Below are 21,614 nucleotides of genomic sequence, written 5' to 3' on the forward strand. Positions count from 1 at the left end.
CAGACATACTGGATAAGTCTTCTGCACTTTATCTCTCTGAGTCACCTCCACTCTCAGTAAGTCAGTTTAATTCCATAAATTGTAAATGAGTCACGTGGAAAATATACTTTCTCAATATGATCACAGATTTCCATGTAAAAGGTGAAACATGAACTATCCCACCTAAGTTCTGGGCTTGCACAGACCTGCTCTGCAAAAGAAACATGTGGTCACAGCTGCAGTCTGCATTCACTATGGATGCTCTTGAGGACCTCCCTAAACTGCATAGATTAAGATAATTATCTTGCTTTCTATCAAAAGAATTCATTATGCCAAGTTGGCCTGTAGAAGGAGGCTAGTCTCTTCTGTATTTTATCAGATGTGCATAATCTATATGATCATCGATAGTAAGTGAAAGATCTGTTTGGAATTGAAACTGAGTGATGCTGGAGGATGATGCTGAATGCACAATGAGCAGTGGAGGCACCAGAGCCCGGTGTGGATGCCTAGCAGGCTACCACATTGAGCAGGCACCCCTCAACCACCTGTACATACAAATCTCCTGAGATCTCTCTCCTTAATGGGAGAAGATGGCGTCCATCTAGTATAGCACATTCCCTGGAAGGACAAAAGCTACCTACAGGAGCTGTGGTGATGGCTCACAGGTTAGAGCATCTGCTGCTCTCTCAGAAGAACCACATGGTCCCTAACAATCATCTACAATGGGGAATGCTATTCCCTCTTTTGGATCATGAGGGAAATGCACTCAGGAGTGGCCCAGACATACATTTGAAAAAAAAAATATCCATTGAGTTACATGATAAAAATAAATATAATCAGCAACAATAAAAAACACAGCATATGAATGATCAAATGAAACAGCACCTATAAAAACCTATTTCCCAAAATGACGTTGATGGTTATTATCTTTGTGGTTTAATACTAATGCTGTATTGTAAGAAAAACCGAGGCACATGGTTCTCGATTAGGATTATTCTATATTCCTCTGTGAAAGTTGTCATTTTTTCTGCAGCTCTACAGGCATGAGTGTGTGTTACTCAATATCTGGGCAAACAGTCAATAAGGAATGGGTGTTGTAGACTGATATAGATTAGGATGAGCAGAACACATGACAGCATGGATACAGTATGTCAGTGATTACATCATAAAGTGTGTGTCCATAAAAAAAGTCACATTATCCACACAAAAGACACTATCACCCCGTGTACAGCTTGGTGGCTTTAAATTCCCTATTTACTCATGCTGCCTGGACCATGCAAAGATCCATATCCAGCTGTCAGTTCTAAGTCTACAGGAGGGGAAAGGACCCTTGAATAAGATGGTCTTAAGAGTCAAGAGTTACAAATCAATTTTTATTCATAAGGAATACAATTTACAAAAAACAGGCATAAAATGAACAACTAAAATGGTATAAAAAATGAAAAACAGTAACAAGAATATATAACTATGATATAACAAAAAGAAAACTTCAATGAAAATCATAACCAAAAATATTTCTTAACAGCATTTTCTTAATGAACATTTAGAAACACAGTTGTAGTCCTGTTTCTCCTCTAGGACACGAGATGTCAAGGCAGTCCCCTCATTTGTCTCTCAAATGGTGTTGTCGGTATGAGAGAGGAGAAAGACCTCAATGAGACAGGCTGGCATACGGATACATAAATTTAGGGTCTCTATACAATGAGGAAATTAACTGAGAAGAAGAATATTCTCCCCAAAAAAGTCTTTGACTGTTGAGGATTGTCGTCAGCAGGGAACTCCTGACAGAGAAACTCACTCTTCAGGGGGCTGTCTTCTTGGGATCTGTCCTATTCCATGTCTCCTGCAGTTCCTGAGACCTGGGAGGAGAAGGCAGCTATTAAGACACTGATTTGGTGGGGACACGCATACCAGGTGTCAAGTCGCTGCCTTTTGTCCCTTAAGCTGCATTGGACAGACAGCACTGATCTTTTCACTGAAATCATTGCTGATATCTCTGCAGCCTGGGGAAAGTCACCAACAACCCTCACAGTACTGTGGGAGAACAAGCTGCTCCTCAAACATCTACCAGTGATAACCAAGAACGGGGAAAGGAGAAGAGACCTAACTGGGTTGCAGGAAGAAAGTAGAAGGCCACATGATACTGAGATCAAAGCCAATGACCAGGACTCATTTGCCATTTGCACTTGGTTCTTATCCCTACAAGGTGCTTCCAACCATCACATGACCCCTGTATGACCTTTGTCACACGACCAAGAACTCGTTCAAAACTCTTCATAGCATCCAATCTGTAATAGGGAGATGCAGTCATGTGACATGTTATTCCTCTGTCACCATTTCTGGACTGCAGTTACAAAAAGGCAGAGAAGTGTACTTGCCCATAATTCAGTTTCTGAAAAGTGGTTAACATCCCAGAATACTTGTGCATAGACAGAGCAATGAATAACTCTATCACATGAGGTGGGTGACTGATTGGGTGTGGGGATATTAGAAAGATGATAGGGGAAGCAAAGATGTATCCAATAGGCAAATGGTATCAGACATTGTTAATCTGACTCAGCTGCTTGTTCCTACCACATTTTGCTGGGTCTGGAGGTTGCTGGTCTTCTCCTGTTCGTCTTCAGCATTCGGGTTCAACTCAAACAAATATCGCTGTAACTCCTTGCTCTCCTGCTTCAATGTGACCAACTTCTTCTTCATACATGCCTGGTCCATCAGGAGCCGGCTGTGCAGGTTGCTGGAAACACACTCTGCATAGTAAGATCCGAAACCTCTTCCTCCCATTCCAACTGCCAAATCCCACAAAGTCCACCAGGACCCAGATACCCATAAAGACTTCATAGAGTACATCTCCATACATGTAAGGCTGCTGCACAAACAGCAAATGGCCAATCCAGGGAAGAATAAATTGTTTCTGTGACCCAAGCACCAATAAGAGTCCATGTCTCTCCAAAAGAACAAGGGATCTACAACTACCCATGAGAGCCCAATGCATCGGGGCAACATCAATTAGTAGGCGGCAAATAACCACAAGAGGACAGTAGAACCAAGGGAGGTCATGCAAACCATGTGGTCCACACATTGAGCTTTGTTAAACCTGGTATGACCCCAGAGCCGCACGTTGGCCTAATAACACTCTGATGCCTGAATCAGTGTAGTTCTATCCAGAGCCTTCTAAAGATGCATAGACACTGTGGTGATAACTGACAGTCTCTTATGGAACTGAATCTGAGTCCAAAAGACCCACGGCACAGTGATATTTAAACAGCAGAAGAGATGGACCCAGAGCTACAGGCTCTCCAGTCCAGAACAAAGAGAGGCGGGAATGGATATTCCACAAGTGATGGGCCCTTCTGACAAGTACTTACCAATAGAAGTTAATCTCCTTCTTGAGCTCCTGAAATTTCTCACGATGTTCAATGTTCTTTGTGTCTAAGTTGTGCAGTAATGACATGACCTCTTTCTCCTTTATCTTCAAGTTTTCATAAAATGGATTTGGCCTGAAGTAGGGGCTGGCCCCAGGAAGATAGAACCCAATGAACATCGAGGTTTAGGATTATATGAACTCAGGCTGTGTCCTGTACTACCCCAACCCTGGAAGGACACTTTCTGAATTCTACATATTTGGATCTTCTTCAGCTTCAGAAACTTGGAATTGTGTGCCCAGGACAACAAAAACTAAGCACCCAGATAAAGGGTTCCCTGGCTCACATTTTTCAATCAGGAGGGCTGGATCTGCATTCAAACCTGTTATGCTGTCAAGAGCCTAGGCCACAGAGCTTACCCAACCACACACACACACACACACAAACACACACAGACACACACACACACACACACACACACACATCCAGAAACCTCTGATTTCATTTTTCCTGTTTTGACAAATGGAATGCTACAAGCCGAATAACTAATATTCTAGAGGCAGACAGTACACATAATTCTGGAGATGAGACCAGATATTGCCACAAAGTTATAATCTGCCCAAGGCATACAAATGTATAGACAAATGTGACTACACAGGCAAAGAACTGTGCTGTTCTGCACACACAGACACACAAACTGGGGCACCCCCACAAGAAAAGAAAAGTAAGGTCTCCAGCTCCGAAAAAAAGAACCAAAAAAAAAAAAAGAAGAAAAGAAAAGTAAACAGACTCAGAGAATGAGAAAGAGAGACAAATATGGAAAGAGCACAATGAGAATCAGTAGAAATGCATGCACCATTACTGTCTCAGAGTATAAGGCACAGAGACAAGAAGGAGCAGGCCAGAGCCTCAGCCCTTCTATTTAAGCATTGATATGAACACTGTGGGACCTGTCACCTAAGGCTGCTGCCAGGAGATGATAGTGTTCAGTCACCTTCCTAGCAAGTACAAACACTCTCCACAAACTCACAGCACCTAGAACCTTGCAAAACTACCACCTGTCAAGGGCTTTCCAATTGTACACTGGGAACTCATGCTCCAGTGACTTTATCCCTGAGTTCTTCACTCAGATTGCAAGTTCAGATTTTCAACAGGCAGAATCAGAGAGTCCATTTTCAATCTCACTCCTCAGTAAGGGTCAGGTTCTGAATCTCCTATCTATGGGAGATGAGGTTTAGAACAAGGTCGTTTGTTTGGAGCAATGCATACCTCTTGCTCATGGATCCACCTGTCACATAAAGGAGGCGATCTGTCAGCTCATTTCTCTCCTTGGTAGTTAGCTCCAGTTCTCTATTCAGCCTCTCCTCTTCCTCGTTGGCCTGCACCTTGTTTAGGACATTTTCAGGGGATGACGTCTGTCTGCAGGCCGCTGTAGGTAGAAGAACACAAGTGAACCTGCATGGGGCGAATGCATAGAGCATACACAGACCACAGTGAGGTCCAAACAGGAGAACATGCTTGGAAGCCAGTGTCACTGCAAGGAGTTTGGTCTATGTGTAAGAGGCATCCTAAGTGGATCACAGTTCCCCCACTACTATATAGAGACCAAGAGATGTAAGCAGCCAGGTGTTCCCTATGCCCGCCCACACAGGCTTACAAGTACCAGAGAGATGCCTTCTCCACGATTATTATCAGGTACGCAGGCTACAACCTGGTTTCAGGACCCTCACCCCTCTGGTTTCAGAAGTCAGATCATCAATTCAGCATCCACAATGAATTGATTGATCAGGGATACTCAGACATCCTACACTGTTACTCTAGTCCAATAACTTTGCATTAAAAAGTCATGTAGGGGGAGGACATGGTCAACAGATTTATTAATTCCCCCTACTGAAATGACAAATGCCCCAGAAGTGCCAATAGGTTACAGGCTCTTTCTCTACCTGCTCCATATAGTTTGGCTACTGTAGAAAAATATCTGCCACACAGAACCTCTAATATATGAAGGTAAGATTGGCCCCGTCAGCCAGAGGTAGTCAAAGGAGTTCTAAGAATATAAGGTCATGCCAGGAGCACAGTTCTCTCCCTCTTACTACTGTCAGATAGTCACTGAATTTAAAGAAGCAATGAAAGTGAAGTACATTGATGCCCTGTTTAATTCAGAAAAGTTATACCCTCCATGACTACTTATGGTGTTATTATATCAATTTAACATACCGAAGGCACTGTAAAAGTAAAGACTAGAAGTTCACCCAATAATAGCATAGGCATTGCCATATCCTCCATGTGGTTATGGAGAAACTAATAATGTGAAAACCTTGACTTTCAGGAATTGTGATAATCATGGAATTCAATATCTGTGGAGATGTTCCAGTGGTTGTGGCCCATTGCTATAAAGGCCAGCTGAAGGCCCCCACACTCACCCCTGAGAGGAAGCTCAACATACACTGCCCAGAACTTACTCCACATTCCCCATGTCCTGTGTCCATCATTACCTTTAGGTTTCGTTTGCTTCACTCTAGACTCTTCTCTATCAACATCAACTCTCCCAAAGCGCCTACAAAGACGGGCAAACATGTCTGTGGATATATCCTTTGGACACTAAGAGAAAAAGTAGGGAATTGGTTGTCACAACGATACTGGTGACATCACAGGGATTCCAAGGTCTCTCTAGGAGACAATAGAATGTCCACGAAGGGACTGCTGATGTCATGGATAACAGACTTTGCCTCCCTGCTAATGTTCTCCCTGTACTGAGCAAAAGCTGATGTGCCCTTTTCAGGGGACTTCCCTGTGGCATAGCCACTGAGCACCACATGCTTCCAAAGCCAAATTTGGCTCTAGGCTTGATTGGAAAAACCTAAGTCATTGCTATGTATCTAAATGAGTGCTTCCTCCCCAATCCCTGCACAGAAATGTTTCATCCTACCTCAAATTCTCCTCATTCAGCAATATTACCCATTAAAGATTACTGAGAAATCACACCAGTTCCTATAAGTAGCCAAAGAGTTCTCCTGTCTCATCATGTGCAGGTGCATGAAATCACACGCAGAAATAGCCTGTAGGGTAGGTTGCGATGTGGGTGTGTGTTATAGGTACAACCTGAAGCTTTGTGCTTAACATTTGACAGTTGCCACCAGATTCCTTAGGAGAAAGAATTGCATTCATTATGGTCCTGGCAACAATGTGGTGATCTGTTAGCAGAGGAAACTGAAATATTGGATTCACCAGTGAATGCACCCTCAGGCTGAGTGTGGGGCTCTCCTCTTTGCACTTAAGTTACCAAAGCAGGATTGCTTACAGGCTTCTCTAAGCTATAATGTGTGATTTCATCTGAAAAATAAAATAGTCAGCAGATGTGTGTGTGTGGGGGGGGGGGTGCAGCCAAAGGAGTAGGACAAGCTTAGAGACATAACTCAGTGGACAGAATAAGAAACAAGCATCTTCACTTCTGTTTCATGGATCACCCCACAAAACACAAAAGCATCTATCGTACTAAAAAAAAAAACCAAATTATTTTATTGAATGCATACACTAAAGTATTAGTAGCAAAGCTCAAATTTTGGGGGCAGATCCATGACTTGAACTATCTTCCGGACAACATATAAAGCAATAAATAAATAAATAAAGAAATAAGAAAAATACAGAAAAAATACAAAAACACAAAAAGCACGAGCCTCTCATGTGAAGTTACAGAAGAGTGATCCAGTGGTCACTTCTGACCAGGCCATTTTAGCTGTGACGGTGCATAGTGACCCTTAATTTGATGGGTCCTACATAAAGCTTTGTGCAATATTGTCATTTTAACAAACCTCATCCAGAATATACATAACGACACAGGATATGATCACAATGTCCTTGCTGTGTATCAAGTTATTTTTCTGTGTCCTTGATTGTCAGGCATATTACAGCAAAATCTGAGATGGCTGGTAGACTTGGAAGAAAGTGGATATGAAAGATCCCCATTTATATATCAGTACAGCCATTTCTTAAGAATGAGAATCTTTTAAGCTGGCCCTCGCTTAGACCCTTGACATTAGACAATAGAGCAGAAAGTACAGAAAGCACATTCCCACCCACTCTCTAGGAAGCTGCCTGACCATAAGAACAGAGGGTATAGAACATATTTACTGCAGGGCAATTACAAGACAGGAAACATCTCTGGGAAGCTGACTGACCACTATAGAAGTGAGATATCCTTGGTACTGAATGCAGCTGTGCTATAGGCTGACATCGCTATAGCCTTGTCCTGGGAACTCCAGAACAGAAACACCTGCCAAGACAGATATCCTTGGTCCTTGTCCTGGGAACCCCAGGATAAGAAAACATATATCAAGTCAGAAGTCCTTCGTACTGAAATAGCTGCATTGATGTGGTTACGGCCTTATCCCAGGAATTCCAGGATGAGAAACATCTGCCTAGTTATCCTTGGCACCGAAATAGCTGAGCTAATGAAACTGTGTAATCTTAACTGACATTTTAAGCTGTATATTTCTGTTGTTTGAGGCTCCTCACATCCCTCCTGCGTGAGGACCGTGTCGAGCCCCAGTGCATTGGTATCCCAAAGTAAACCTCTTGTTTTTACATCAAGACTGAGTCCTGTGTGTTCATGGGGTGGTGATTGTCCTCAGGACTGGAGCGAGAGTCTCCTCTGTCTGAAGGTCTTTCAGATAAAGCTATAGTTGTGGGTTACACACCTCAATTCTCATTGGCTAATGCTGTCCTCACAGTCCTTGGAGGCCCCTTTGTAAGACTACCTGTTGGAAAGTGGAAGCAGCTTTATTTGAGCTCAAAGTGAACCTGACGAGCAACGTAGAGAACAAGATGGGGTAATTGAGAACCTGTCTAAAACCAGCACTGAAACCCACCCTCCATTCAAAGCATCATCTACCAATTCTTGAATTTTTACCATTCTCTGCCAACCAGTCTTTCATTCAGGAAAGGTAGAAAAGAACTGGAAATGATCTTTGTATTCTAAGGACCTTGATCTGTCTTTCCTTAGGTCAACGTTAAGAACAAATGAAATGGGTATCACCATCTGAACAACTTAGTATCACCTACTCAGCATTTCTAGCCTAATACTGTGCCTATGGAAATCTCAAGCTTCCCTGAGTGTTGCTGCCCCAGCAAGAAGAATGAAGTTCTATGGTCAATCCCCAGTGAACCTTTCAAGGGGTTAGAAGAAAGCCATCAGAGATACTGCACTTCTTTGTCCTTAGATTAAATCAAGATGATACAACGTGAATCTATTGGGCTATTCAACCATACATCTTCCTCACAACCCCATCTATCTGAGATCATTGCTTGGCAGAATTCATGCCCCACCATCCTAGATATTTCTTGATTCATTGCTGCCAAGGGCCAGGTTTCCTGAGTTTTGTTTTTTGTAGAATTGGGAGTAGTCAATCATTGTTGCCCTCTGTAAGATATGACAAATATCTATAATAACTGACCACACTGTACTTGTGTATACAAGTACAGTAGTGGAAAATTCAGCATAACTGAGGAGTGGGAAATCACCACTGTGTCCTGGCCTTTCTCTGCCCACATCACAGCTCACAGGCGGCTGGGGCAAACCTTGAGTTCCTCTGTAGAAACAGAGTGAGGTTGAATGGACACTGAGCAGGCAGAGCAACACAGCTGAGGCAACTCAATTCCAGCAACAAATGCATTATGTGTTTCCCATCTTAACAGCTCCTTTTGAGGACTTGTCCCCACACCTAGCTTAAACACAGCAATTTTCATACATGCCCGCCTGCTATTTCATATTGTTGCTGTAATACGCCTCCACATCATAGATTTCAAAAAAGAAAGAAAATAAACCTGACACTGAGAAGGGTGATGCTTGTCAACATCTAGTGTGTTGGGGGCCCAGGTACAGGCACAAATAACCAGGACACAGGGGATGCAGAGCAAAGGCAGATGCAACTGCATCCAGCTGCAAGCTTATTAACCCTTATATAGGCATGAATATGCATTACCTCACTTTCCCTTTTGGCAAGATATAATAAGATCGTTATTCCCATGATACCAGGAACAACCGAGGCAAGACTAGGCAAAGAAGTGAGACTAAGCCAAGGCTTCTTCTTAAAATATCTATATAGCAAATCACCCCTCTTCCTAGTATCACAATATACTTGTCATAACCCAGAGAGCATGAGAGCCGCTTCCACAACATAGGACATAGTGCAACAGAGTGTGAGGTAAAGTGAGAAAAACATTTCCTTCTCAAGGGCAGCGTTCCAGCCCCTGCTTGCATCTCTCAGCAGGCTTTCCTTGATCCTGTCTGGGAAGTATATCTCAGTGACTCCACAGTTTCTTTCTTCGTGCTTTTGTTTTAAAAGTAACACTTTCTATAACACAGCTAAATGTCCTCGAAGGGGTTTAATCGTGCAAAAATAAAGCAGTATAATATATAATGTATGCAACCTTTAATGACAGTATCTATTTTCTTAGGGATATTTTTCAGATACCTTCCCAGATCTGGATTTAACTTTGGTAATTGTTATCTGTCTACAAAATCAACAATATCGAATAAATATTCCAGTTTCTGGCGTAAAGTCCTCGGGAGTAAGAACTAATGATTTTGGAATTTGCTCGGTGTCTATTGTTATGTCCCTCATTTCATTTCTGATTTTTAATTTATGTATTGCCTCTCTTCTGCATTGTTAGTTTGAGGAAGGGTTGTCTCTCTTGTGGATCTTCTCAAAAAAAAAAAAAAAGCGGAAGAAAAGACAGCTCTTGCTTTCCTTGACTTTGTATTTTTCTCTTTGTTTCTAAAGGCTTGATTTCAGCCCTGAGTTTATTGCCCTTCATCAGATCCTACCAGACTCTCTATGGGATGAGGCTTTGCCTCACTTGGTAACAGCAGCATGGAATAAATGAAGCTTCTGCTGATCTCTGTTGTGGTGTTGCACATCACAATCTCACCGAAAACCATGCATAGCCTGGTTTTAGGCTCTATTAAAGCAGCCCACTATTTCAGTGTTCCCTGCAAGGTGCCATGGAACAGTAGTAACGTAATTGTGCATGCACATCGACAGGTTTCTCCACGGTCTTCTGGGTCATCTGATAATAATTTATAGTGAGTTCATGGATGAACACACACACACACACACACACACACACACACACACGCACACACACTTTACTGACATGGTGCATATACTTTGCACACCAAAAATAAAGTGAGCGTTACTGAAAATGCACCAATAATGGAATCGAAGGAGGGAGCTGTGGGGAAGCTGGGGCTTAGAGTTACTTAAAAGACCGGATGCAGATTCTCCTTCTATTGGAGGAGAAACTTGATAGACAATGTGGTTCATTATTTTCTTTCTCTAGTGTACACAGGACGAGGGTGGCAGCTAGGGCTTTGAGCATGTTTGGCAAGTATTGTAGCACTGAATTAAATCCTAGGGCTGGAACCCTATTAATCATCTACAACAATTACAGCGCAGGCTGGATGACGACACTCAGATGACAATGTGGACACCTCAGGACAGTCACTGGACAATGGCTGACACACTTGTCTGAAGACTGGAAATGTTTCTCGATCTTGGAGAGGAAAGAAGGACCCTCCAACTACACTGTCCTCTAAGGACGTTTATTCAGGTGAGGGATGACAGGGACTGTTTTGTCTCATGTCACACATGTCAGTAGAAAATATCCTAGGTATTGGATGGCGCTGTTAGCATTAACAGAACAAAGTCCATAGTGTTGGGAAGGATAATAAATTATGAGTAGGATTAGAAAACCCCAAGCCTCTTCCAGGTTCTAGGAGAGCAAAAAGAAAAAAACACGAAATACAGCATTAATGTGATAGTTGGTTAAACCTAGTTACTAGTTTCTATTGTGATACCTATTGTCAGTGCCTGCGCCGACAGTGTGTGAATATCGGGTGTAGGTTTGTGGGGTTGAAAGAAAACACGTACACGGGTCACCCCTTTTTAGCGAGTGCCACCAAGGCTTTACTGAGATCTCCTTATATACCAGAGGCAAAAGCCGTGGAAAAACAACAAGGCAGGTGAAAATCTCCAACCAGGAAAATAGGACAAGTCTGTGTGGTGAAAGTTCCAGCCCAATCAGGGACATAAACAGCTTCTTAAAAACAAGAAGCAGGAAAACTCAGTGGGGAGGAAGGGTGCCATGGAAAATCCCAGCCCCAAATCAGGGGCTAAGAGCAGCTGTCAAAGTTGTAAACAATTTCTTGCTATAGCAGGCTGAAAGGCTCAGGGAGGGGGGAGGGAAACACCAAGGTAGGGCCCAACAGGAGCCTTCACTGGTGGCTCTAATGTTTCACTTTCCTCTGCCAACTGGCCTCCACACTGTTTCTAGCACCATAATGATTTCAAGTCTTCCTCCTAAGGAATTTTGTGGCAACCGTTGAATGCTAAGCACAAGGCTTCATGAGTGTTCCCCTAACACACACCCATGTTGCAACCTTCCATGCAGGCTATTTCTTGATGTGATTTCAAGCACCTGTACATAATAAGACAGGAGAACATTTTGACTGCATATTCAAACTGGTATTATTTCTCAGGAATTTTTAATGGCTAATATTGGTGAAGGAGGATAATTTGAGTTAGGATGAGACATTTTTGGGCAGGATTTGGAAGGAAACATTCATTTAGATGCATAGGAATTACTAAGGTTTTTATAATCAAGCCTTGAGGAAAATTTGGCTTTGGAGAAGGAGATGCTCAGTGGCTCTGCCTCAGGAAAGTCTCCTGGAAAGGACACCTCAGCTTATGCTCAGTACAGGGAGAACATTAGCAGGGATGTAAAGTCTGTTCCCCATGACATCAGCTGTCCCTTCTTGGGACATTGTATTGTCTCCTAGAGAGTTCTTGGCGTCCTCTACTATGTCACCAATGTTGTAGTGACAACCAGTGCCCTAGTTTCTCTCAGTCTGAGTCTGGCAGATACATCCTAAGACATGTTTTCCAGTCTTAGAAGTGTTTTGGGAGGGGGGATGTCGGTTGTGGAGAGACTAGGGTGAAGGAGTCTGACCTTTTGTCTCAAAGACATGATTGACCAAGAAAGTGGTTCTGGGGAATGTGGAGTCAGTTCTGGGCAGTGTCTTTTGAGCTTTCTGTGGAGGCGGGGTGGGGGGAGGGATGGTGGGGGTCCTGCAAGCTTAAGCTGACCTTTCTGGACAACTGACAACTGACAACTTGAGCATCTACAAAGGAATCGAATTTCCATGAATATCACAATTCCTGAAGGTCATGGATTTCAGAACATTAATTTTCCCATCCCCAAAGAAAGGATATGGTAAGGCCAATGCTACTATTCTGTGAACTTCTGGCCTTTACTTTTAAATTTGATTTGTGGCTTGTTTTTTGTTTGTTTATTTATTTATTTAGTTGGTAATATTATTTATTGCCAAAGTCAAACATCTGGGTTACATCCTGGGACCCACATGACAGAAGGAGAGAAATGGCTCCTGAAAGTTGTTTGGTCATGTGCTGCACACACACACACACACACACACACACACACACACACACACACAGACACTCATACTCATACTCTCACTCATACACACACAAACTTTAAATCAATAGTAATTTTTCTTAATCGCTTCTCGGCCTTTTGGCTAAGATCAAGTGTAGTAATTTTTCTTAGAGTCTGATATAATTGGTTCTAATACAAAGACAGCCTGAGTGTAGTTACTATATAATTAAATAGTACTCATGCTCTCAGGCAAACAGTTTAAAGTTTATAGGTACCTAATAAACTAGCATTGGGACATATGAAGAACATTTAAATGTTCAGCAGAAATACAAAGAACAACTAATTTAATTTGTTAAAAGTGAAAGCTTATACAATTCTGAAGGTTTTTATACTGGTTTTATTATACATGTAACTATGAAAAGAAAACATACATACTTGATCAATGAAATGAGGAAGAGTGATTTAATGAACAGAAAAATGGATGGTACTTCAAAATTTCCATGATTACATATTATCTATTTAATTCCCTCCACAATAGCAAGAAACGGACATTATTATTTATGCGACATTACAGATACATAAACCGAGAAAATATTGTTTGGCCTGATTTTCTGAGCTTTTTAAAGGTTTAGTTAATTGACAGAGCTGTGGTTTAAAATTAGGGTCCATATTCTTCTGTTTTAAATGTGTGCCTTTTCTTTCTATTTTTTTCTCCATCTTTATTAAATTGGGTATTTCTTATTTACATTTCAATTGTTATTACCTTTCTGGGTTTCCAGGCAAACATCCCCCTAACCCCTGTCCCTCCCCTTCTCTATTGGTGTCCCCTCCCCATCCTCCCCCCATTACCACCCTCCCCCCAACAAGCCCCTTCACTGGGGGTTCAGTCTTGGCAGGACCAAGGGCTTCCCTTTTATTTCTAGTGGGTGCTGCTCTCCCTGCTCCATGGGAAGTGGATGGGGGGAAGGCCCGGGCCTGAGGTGAGTTGGAACTGGGGTAGAAAGGCATAGGGTCTCCTAGGTGAGAATGTCAAACTGCCACTGCTGCTGCAGCCACCATGGAGAAGCCCTTGTTCCTGCTGCAGGGAGGAGAGTCTGGTGCCCACAAGATGGCTGAAGGGGAGCTGAGAGTGGACAGCTTCATCACCCGCCTGCTGGAGGTATGAGGATATCGTCCGGGAAAAATTGTGCAGATGACTGAAGCAGAAGTCCGAGGGCTGTGTATCACGTCTCGTGAAATCTTTCTTAGCCAGCCAACAGCTGTGAACACAGGTTTCTTTTGGAGAGCAGGCCTGTGCAGGCCCAGAACCTAGGTGGGACAGTTCAAGCTACCCTTTTTCCATGGCCAATCTCAGATCATATTCAGAAAGTATTTCTTGGGCTAAAGAGATGGCTTAGTGGTTAAGAGCACTGACAGCTCTTCCAGAGGTCCTGAGTTCAAATCCCAGCCACCACATGGTGGCTCACAACCATCTGTAATGAGATATGATGCCCTCTTCTGGTGTGTCTGAAGACAGTCACGGTGTACTTGTATATAATAAATAAATAAATAAATCTTTAAAAAAAAAAGAGTATTTCTTCCAGGTGAGGAATTTCCAATTTATGGAATTGAACTAACTTACTGATGGTGGAAGTGACACAGAGAGTTAAAGTACAGAAGGAATAATCCAGAGTGTCCACCAACAGTTGCTGTCACACCAGGGCTTTTAAAAGCTCAGCTGTTAGAGAAGCAATGTAGTCTTTGGTTATTCTCAAGCTTAGGTCTTCTAGTCATTATAAGCTGACCATGACACAAAAAGAGTCATCTATATCAAAATAGAGAATAGTAACTAGATTCACACCACACTATCACATTACTACTGTATTTGAGGTTCTCAGTTACTATCTAAGAACCTGGAAGAGGCCTGGGTCTTGCTACACATACTCATAATTTATGTCCCCATTGTCAGCTGAGATTCTTCATGCAGCCTGGGGTCAAGGAGGTCATCCCACAAAGCACAAAACACCCATCTCAGATAAACATGTATGGTTTATTGAATCCAAAACATCCATGAATTTCAGGACACAATTAAATGTTGAAACCTAAGGATAATAGATATAGAAGAGAATTAAGATTTCTAGTTCATAGATCCAGTAAACACCTTCAACAAATCATAGCAGCAAACTTCCATAAGGTAAAGAAAGAAAAGACCATAAAGGTACAACAAGCCTACAGAACATCAAACTAATTGTACCAGAAAAATTCCTCCATTCACATAATAATTAAAACGCTAAATGCACAGATCAAGAAAGAACATTAAAAGGGGTAAGGTATAAATATCTAGTAACAAATAAATTCAGACATATCTGAATTACACCAGACTTCTCAACAGAGATTCTAAAAGTCAGAAAATCTTGGGCAGATGTAATGCAGACACAGGCTCCTATATCCAGCATAATCCTCAATCACCATAAAAGGAGGAACCAGGATATTTCATGACAAAACCAAATTTAAACAATTCTTTTCTCTAAGAAAGCACAACAGAGGCTAATAGGAGGAAAACTCCAAGACAGTGAACTAAACTATACCCAAGAAAGACCAAGAAATTAATCTTCTCTCAATAATTTAAAAAAAGATAAGCACACAAACAAAATTTCACCTATAACCAGAAAAAGAAGAGAAAGCAGCAATCATTGGCTTTAATATCTGACCAGATCCTCTTTCCCTAATCCCCAAGCTCCCAGGGGCTAAACTGCCAGCCAAAGTGTATGCAAGGATGCTCTATGGTTCAAGGTGAGGCCTGTAGCCCCACCAAAGGCAGATCCTAGAGGTGTGAGGTGGGGATATGTGTGGATATGTGTGGGTGCAGGAGCACTGTCACATAGGCAAAGCTGAGCAGAAATGGGATGTAAGGTTTGATGAGGGGCGTGTGGAAAGCAGGACAACAGTTGAAATGTAAAGAAATAAAATAACCGATTAATAAAAAATTGCCAAAAATAAAATAACAAGTAAAAAGGTAAATGAAAATTAAACCAAACCAACCAACCAAACAAACAAAAGCCCCTGTAGTGGATTGGCCTAATGCTGCTTGTATTTTAATGCTAATTTGTTGAACTCAAGACTGGTTAACCCCAAATAACTGACCCTGCTCCCAGTTAACTGTGATTATAAAGAAGCCAACACCAACAGCCAACAGCAGAGAGATGGGGGAGGGGAGCTTTGAGGGCTTTGCTAGAGAGGATCATGAGGAGGGAAGAAGGAAGAAGAAATTGCCAAAGAATAAAGGAAGAACATGTGTGATGGAGAGGAGAGAGGAAGAGGACAGCAGCCATGGTTAAGGGAGAGGAGAGCCTGGTCCTGAGGGCTGTCCAAGTGAAACAAAAACAGTCAAGATGCTACACAGTCAGTAAGAGCAGCTCTCAGGCGAGCAGAGATCAGCAGAGACCCCAGACCAACAAGATACGAAAGCATAACTCCATCCAAACTCCCCCTCAATATCCCGTGTCCTCCATGGGTCTGGCCTCAGTGTGTGTCCTGCGTCAGCACATGTGTCTGTCTCAGCTGACATCACTCTGCCCATCAGCCCGAGCCCCAGGAAACAGTGAGAAACTACAGCAGCCCACCAGAAGGGTTTTTGCTGTGGTTCTATGAAGTCCCAACAAATGCAGCTCAACTACAGAATGCAAGGCAGACCAATGCATGTGTGTCCTTAGTGCAGAACCCTTCATCACGTGTCCTTTCACATGCGTGCTTTAGCAGAACATCCTTTTACCTGCCTCTGCTTCAGTGAAACGTTCCTTCACACATCTGCCTTAGCCTTTCACCTGTGTCCAATTCAGGGAACCACTCCTTCAGGTGTAGAATTTCTCTAGATTAGCAAACCGCATACAGAACATTCAGAACAAAACAAGGTGTGTGGTCAGCATGTCCTTGAGCCAAGTCCCTTCTCCTCGTCAGTGACAGCAGGTGTGTTACAGCAACAATATGAAATGGCTGGCAGGCATGGAACAAAATGGCAAAGGTCTTCTGGGGGATGTCAGACCGTACCAGCCAGCAGCTCAACTGAATTTTTAAGTTTTGATGTTACAAGTGAATATACTTGACCTTCAAACGCTGAGAGAGCCCATTATAATATGAACTATATAAACTAGGCCAAGACCACCTCTAGGGCAAAGGCCCTCAGCCTGTGGGTAGTGACCCACACAGGGTCTCCTATCAGACAGTTTACACTACAATAAAGATTCATTACAGTAGCAAATTTACAGTTGTGAAGTAGCGACAAAATAATTTGTAGTTGGGGTCACCACAGCATGAGGAACTGTTCTAAAGGGTTGAGGCCATATGAAGGTTGAGAAACACTGCTCTAGGAAATTATGTTTTCTTTCTCTTTCATATTTTTCAGACAGAATCTCAAACTGTAGCTGAGATTGGCTTGGCTTGGAACATGTGTGTAGTTCATGCTGGCATCAGACTTACGGCAATTCTCCTGCTTCAGCCTCCTACTCAGGAGCCTACCAGGGTGAGATCACAACCACGGGTAATGGGATTGCTGTTCTTGGTTGTCAACTTGAGTGTACCTGGAATTAACTAATGCCAAATGGCTTGATGCCCTGTGAGGGGGATTTATCTCTCTCTCTCTCTCTCTCTCTCTCTCTCTCTCTCTCTGTCTCCTTCCTTCTTTCTGTTTTCCTCTCTTCAACCCCCTCCTCTTAGTCCTCCTCCTCTTCTTTGTTTTTTTTTGAGACAGGGTTTCTCTGTGTAGCTCTGGCTGTCCTGGAATTCATTTTGTAGTCCAGGCTGGCCTTGAACTCAGAGATCCACCTGCCTCTGCCTCCTGGATGCTGAGGCTAAAGGCATGAGCACCATTGGATTTTTTTTCTTAATTAAATTATTTGAAGCAAGAAGACCTACTTCTGATCCAAATCTTTGAGATGAGGAGATAAATCTTTAATTCAGATCTTTTGAGATGGAAAGGCCCACTTCTAATCTGGACCACACCATCTTTATTTTTTTTTTATCTTTATTAACTTGAGTATTTCTTATTTACATTTCGATTGTTATTCCCCTTCCCGATTTCCGGGCCAACATACCCCAACACCTCCCCCTCTCCTTCTGTATGGGTGTTCCCCTCCCCAACCTCCCCCCATTACCGCCCTCCCCTCAACAATCACGTTCACTAGGGGTTCAGTCTTGGCAGGACCAAGGGCTTCCCCTTTCACTGGTGCTCTTACTAGGCTATTCATTGCTACATATGCAGTTGGAGCCCAGGGTCAGCCTTTGGGTAGTGGCTTAGTCCCTGGAAGCTCTGGTTGGTTGGAATTGTTGTTCATATGCGGTCTTAACCCCCTTGAGCTCTTTCAGTCCTTTCTAAGATTCCTTCAACGTGGGTACCTTCTCAGTTCAGTGGTTTAATGATGGCACTCGCCTTTGTATTTGCTGTATTCTGGCTGTGTCTCTCAGGAGAGATCTACATCTGGTTCCTGTCAGCCTGCACTTCTTTGCTTCATCCATCTTATCTAATTGGGTGGCTGTATATGTATGGGCCACATGTGGGGCAGGCTCTGAATGGGTGTTCCTTCTTCCTCTGTTCTAAACTTTGCCTCCCTATTCCCTGCCAAGGGTATTCTTGTTCCCCTTTTAAAGAAGGAGTGAAGCATGAGTGTTTTGGTCTTCCTTCTTGAGTTTCATGTGTTCTGTGCATCTAGGGTAATTCGAGCATTTGGGCTAATATCCACTTATCAGTGAGTGCATACCATGTGTGTGTTTCTGTGATTGGGTTACCTCACTCAGGATGATATTTTCCAGTTCCATCCATTTGCCTATGAATTTCATAAAGTCATTGTTTTTGATAACTGAGTAATATTCCATTGTGTAGATGTACCACATTTTCTCTGTCCATTCCTCTTTTGAAGGGCATCTGGGTTCTTTCCACCTTCTGGCTATTATAAATAAGGCTGCTATGAACATAGTGGAGCACGTGTCTTTGTTATATGTTGGGGCATCTTTTGGGTATATGCCCAAAAGAGGTATAGCTGGGTCCTCAGGTAGTTCAATGTCCAATTTTCTGAGGAATCTCTAGACTGATTTCCAGAATGGTTGTACCAGTCTGCAATCCCACCAACAATGGAGGAGTGTTCCTCTTTCTCTACATCCTCGCCAGCATTTGCTGTCACCTGAGTTTTTGATCTTAGCCATTCTGACTGGTGTGAGGTGAAATCTAAGGGTTGCTTTGATTTGCATTTCCCTTATGACTAAAGATTTTGAACATTTCTTTAGGTGTTTCTCAGCCATTTGGCATTCCTCAGCTGTGAATTCTTTCTTTAGCTCTGAACCCCATTTTTTAATAGGGTTATTTGTCTCCCTGTGGTCTAACTTCTTGAGTTCTGTGTATATTTTGGATATAAGCCCTCTGTCTGTTGTAGGATTGGTAATGATCTTTACCCAATCTGTAGGTTGTTGTTTGGACCACACCTTCTGCTGGCAGCTCATATCAAGGACATGGAAGAAGGAAGTTTGCTTTATTAATTTGCCTACTTCTTCAGGATTCCTGCATGTACTGAAGACCAGCTGAAATATCCAGGCTTATGGACAAAACTGTTGGGGTTCAGGAGTTGCCCCATAAACCACACAAACTCTGACCTCACTTAGAGAGGGATGGTTTTTTGAATGCCCACCCTAAGACTGATCATCAGAGACCTAGCTGAGAATTTGTCAGGCTAGGACCCTGGACATTTTTCTATGTCAATTTATAAAGTCTAAAACTGTGAGGTCATAGGCAGGTGCTGGAAGGGCTGTCTGGTTGTCAGCCCTGACTCAAGCCATTTTAGACAACAAAGGTTCATACTGACTTTTTATCTGTTTAAAGATTTATTTATTTACATATAAGTATACTGTAGCTGTCTTCAGACACACCAGAAGAGGGCATAAGGTCTCATTACAGATGGTTGTGAGCCACCATGTGGTTGCTGGGATTTGAACTCAGGACCTCTGGAAGAGCAGTCAGTGCTCTTAACCATGGAGCCATCACTGCAGCCCTCATATTGACCTTTAATTTTATTGGTCCTACATGAAGCTTATACTATGGAATTTAAGATTAAGAAACCTCACAACATAAACAACTTCCTCCCAGTGGTTTGGGAACGGGTGGGTGGGGGAGCACCCTCGAGGAGGCTGGGGAAGGGGGTGGAATGCAGGGTTATTGTAGGGGAAACTGGAAAGGGGGTTAACATTTGAAATGCAAATAAACAAAATAACCAATAAAAAAAAACATACACAAGTTATGTGATCATGCCTGACCCTGCTCTGAGTTAAATTATTTTCAGACAAAAATGATAGGCGACATATTACAGCAAGAATATGAACTATCTGGCAGGCATGGAACAAAATGGCTACAGCTATGCTGGGGGATTGGCTTCAACAGGGGCAACTACTGCGTTTTAGACCTTCCATTCCTTGTTGAATTAGCTGTACCACAGCCTATAAGCCATTCTAATAAATTTTCTTTATATACAGAGTCATTCTAGGAGGGATGATTGGTTATGTATTATTAAATGCAATGCTGATCATGAAGCCCCACCACTTCCAAAGCATATGCAAGTGTAAGTAAGTTACTGAACAATTGAACAGAAATTAAAATTTACTGCATTTATTGCGTGTGTTGGCAGGCATAGGGAACACCTGGCTGCTTACATCTCTTGGTCTCTATAGAGTAGTGGGAGAACTGAGATCCACTGAGGAGGTCTCTCTCTCTCTCTCTCTCTCTCTCTCTCTCTCTCTCTCTCTTTGGTTCTTTTTTTTTCTGGAGCTGGGGACTGAACCCAGGGCCTTGCCCAGGGCCTAGCACTTCCTAGGCAAGTGCTAAATCCCCAACCCCCTGAGGAGGTCTCTTAAGCAAAGACCAAATTCCTTGCAGTGACACTGGTTTCCAGGCTTGTTCTCCTGTTTAGGCCTCACTGTGGTCTATGTACACTCAATGCATTCTCCCCATGCAGGTTCCCATGGACTGAACTCAGAAAGTTGGGGTTAGGAGAAAGATGTCTGGTTAAATAGTCCACCAGGTTCACATTGTGTCAATGTGATTTAATCTAAGGACAAAGAAGTGGAGTTTCTCTGATGGCTTTCTTCTAAACCCTTGAAAGGATCACTGGGGTGTGACCTCAGTACTTCATACTTCTTGCTGGGTCAGCAACACTCAGGGAAGCTTGAGATTGCCATAGGCACAGTATTAGGCTAGATATACTGAGTAGATGATACTAAGTTGTTCAGATGGTCATACCCATTTGCATGGGTTCTTAATGTGCACCTAAGGAAAGAGAGATTAATGTCCTGAGAATAGGAAGATCATTTCCAGTTCTTTTCTATCATTCCAGACTGAAAGACTGGTAGGGAGAGAATGGTAAATAATCAAGAATTCACAGATGATGCTTTGAATGAAGGGTGGGTTTCTGTGCTGGTTTTAGACAGGGTCTCAAGTATCCCATGTTGCCCTCTACATGGCTGGCCAGGTTCACTTTGAGCTCAGATGAACCTCCTTCCACTTTCCAATGAATAGGCTTACAAGAGTGGCCTCCAAGGACTGTGAAGACAGCATTAGCCTTTGACAGTTGAGGTGTGCAACCCACAACTATAGTTTTAGCCACCTTTTTCCATGTCTACCAGCTATTTCAGATTGTTGCTGTTCTATGTCTGTAATCAAGGACGCAGAAAAATAACCAGATAGAGAGCAAGGACATGGTGATCACATCCTTGTCTCTTCTGTACGTTCTGGATGAGGTTTGTTAACATTCCAATATTGAAAAAAGCTTTATATAGGGCCCATCACATTAAGGGTCACTG

The 21,614-nt window shown here is 42.7% G+C and overlaps 2 protein-coding genes and 1 non-coding gene across 3 annotated transcripts in view; 2 read left to right on the forward strand and 1 right to left on the reverse strand.

The window, feature by feature from the left end:
* LOC147999051 (uncharacterized) overlaps positions 1-21,614 on the forward strand; it is a 143,793-nt gene that overhangs the window by 60,486 nt on the left and 61,693 nt on the right. The window lies entirely within an intron of this gene.
* On the reverse strand, positions 1,339-5,941 carry LOC147999053 (disks large homolog 5-like). Its single transcript, XM_087596708.1, has 5 exons — positions 5,840-5,941; positions 4,614-4,773; positions 3,348-3,491; positions 2,554-2,716; positions 1,339-1,838 (listed from the first exon to the last, which is right to left on the reverse strand). Exons 1-5 carry the CDS (start codon positions 5,919-5,921, stop codon positions 1,809-1,811), a joined length of 579 nt encoding a protein of 192 aa, XP_087452834.1. The 5' UTR covers positions 5,922-5,941; the 3' UTR covers positions 1,339-1,808.
* LOC147999054 (U2 spliceosomal RNA) lies at positions 12,923-13,111 on the forward strand. Its single transcript, XR_015644457.1, has one exon. It is a non-coding gene; the product is annotated as a U2 spliceosomal RNA (small nuclear RNA).

This window comes from Rattus norvegicus, chromosome 19, assembly GCF_021556685.1.
Source record: "Rattus norvegicus strain SHRSP/BbbUtx chromosome 19, alternate assembly SHRSP_T2T, whole genome shotgun sequence".
In the NCBI taxonomy this organism is placed as follows: Eukaryota; Metazoa; Chordata; class Mammalia; order Rodentia; family Muridae; genus Rattus; species Rattus norvegicus.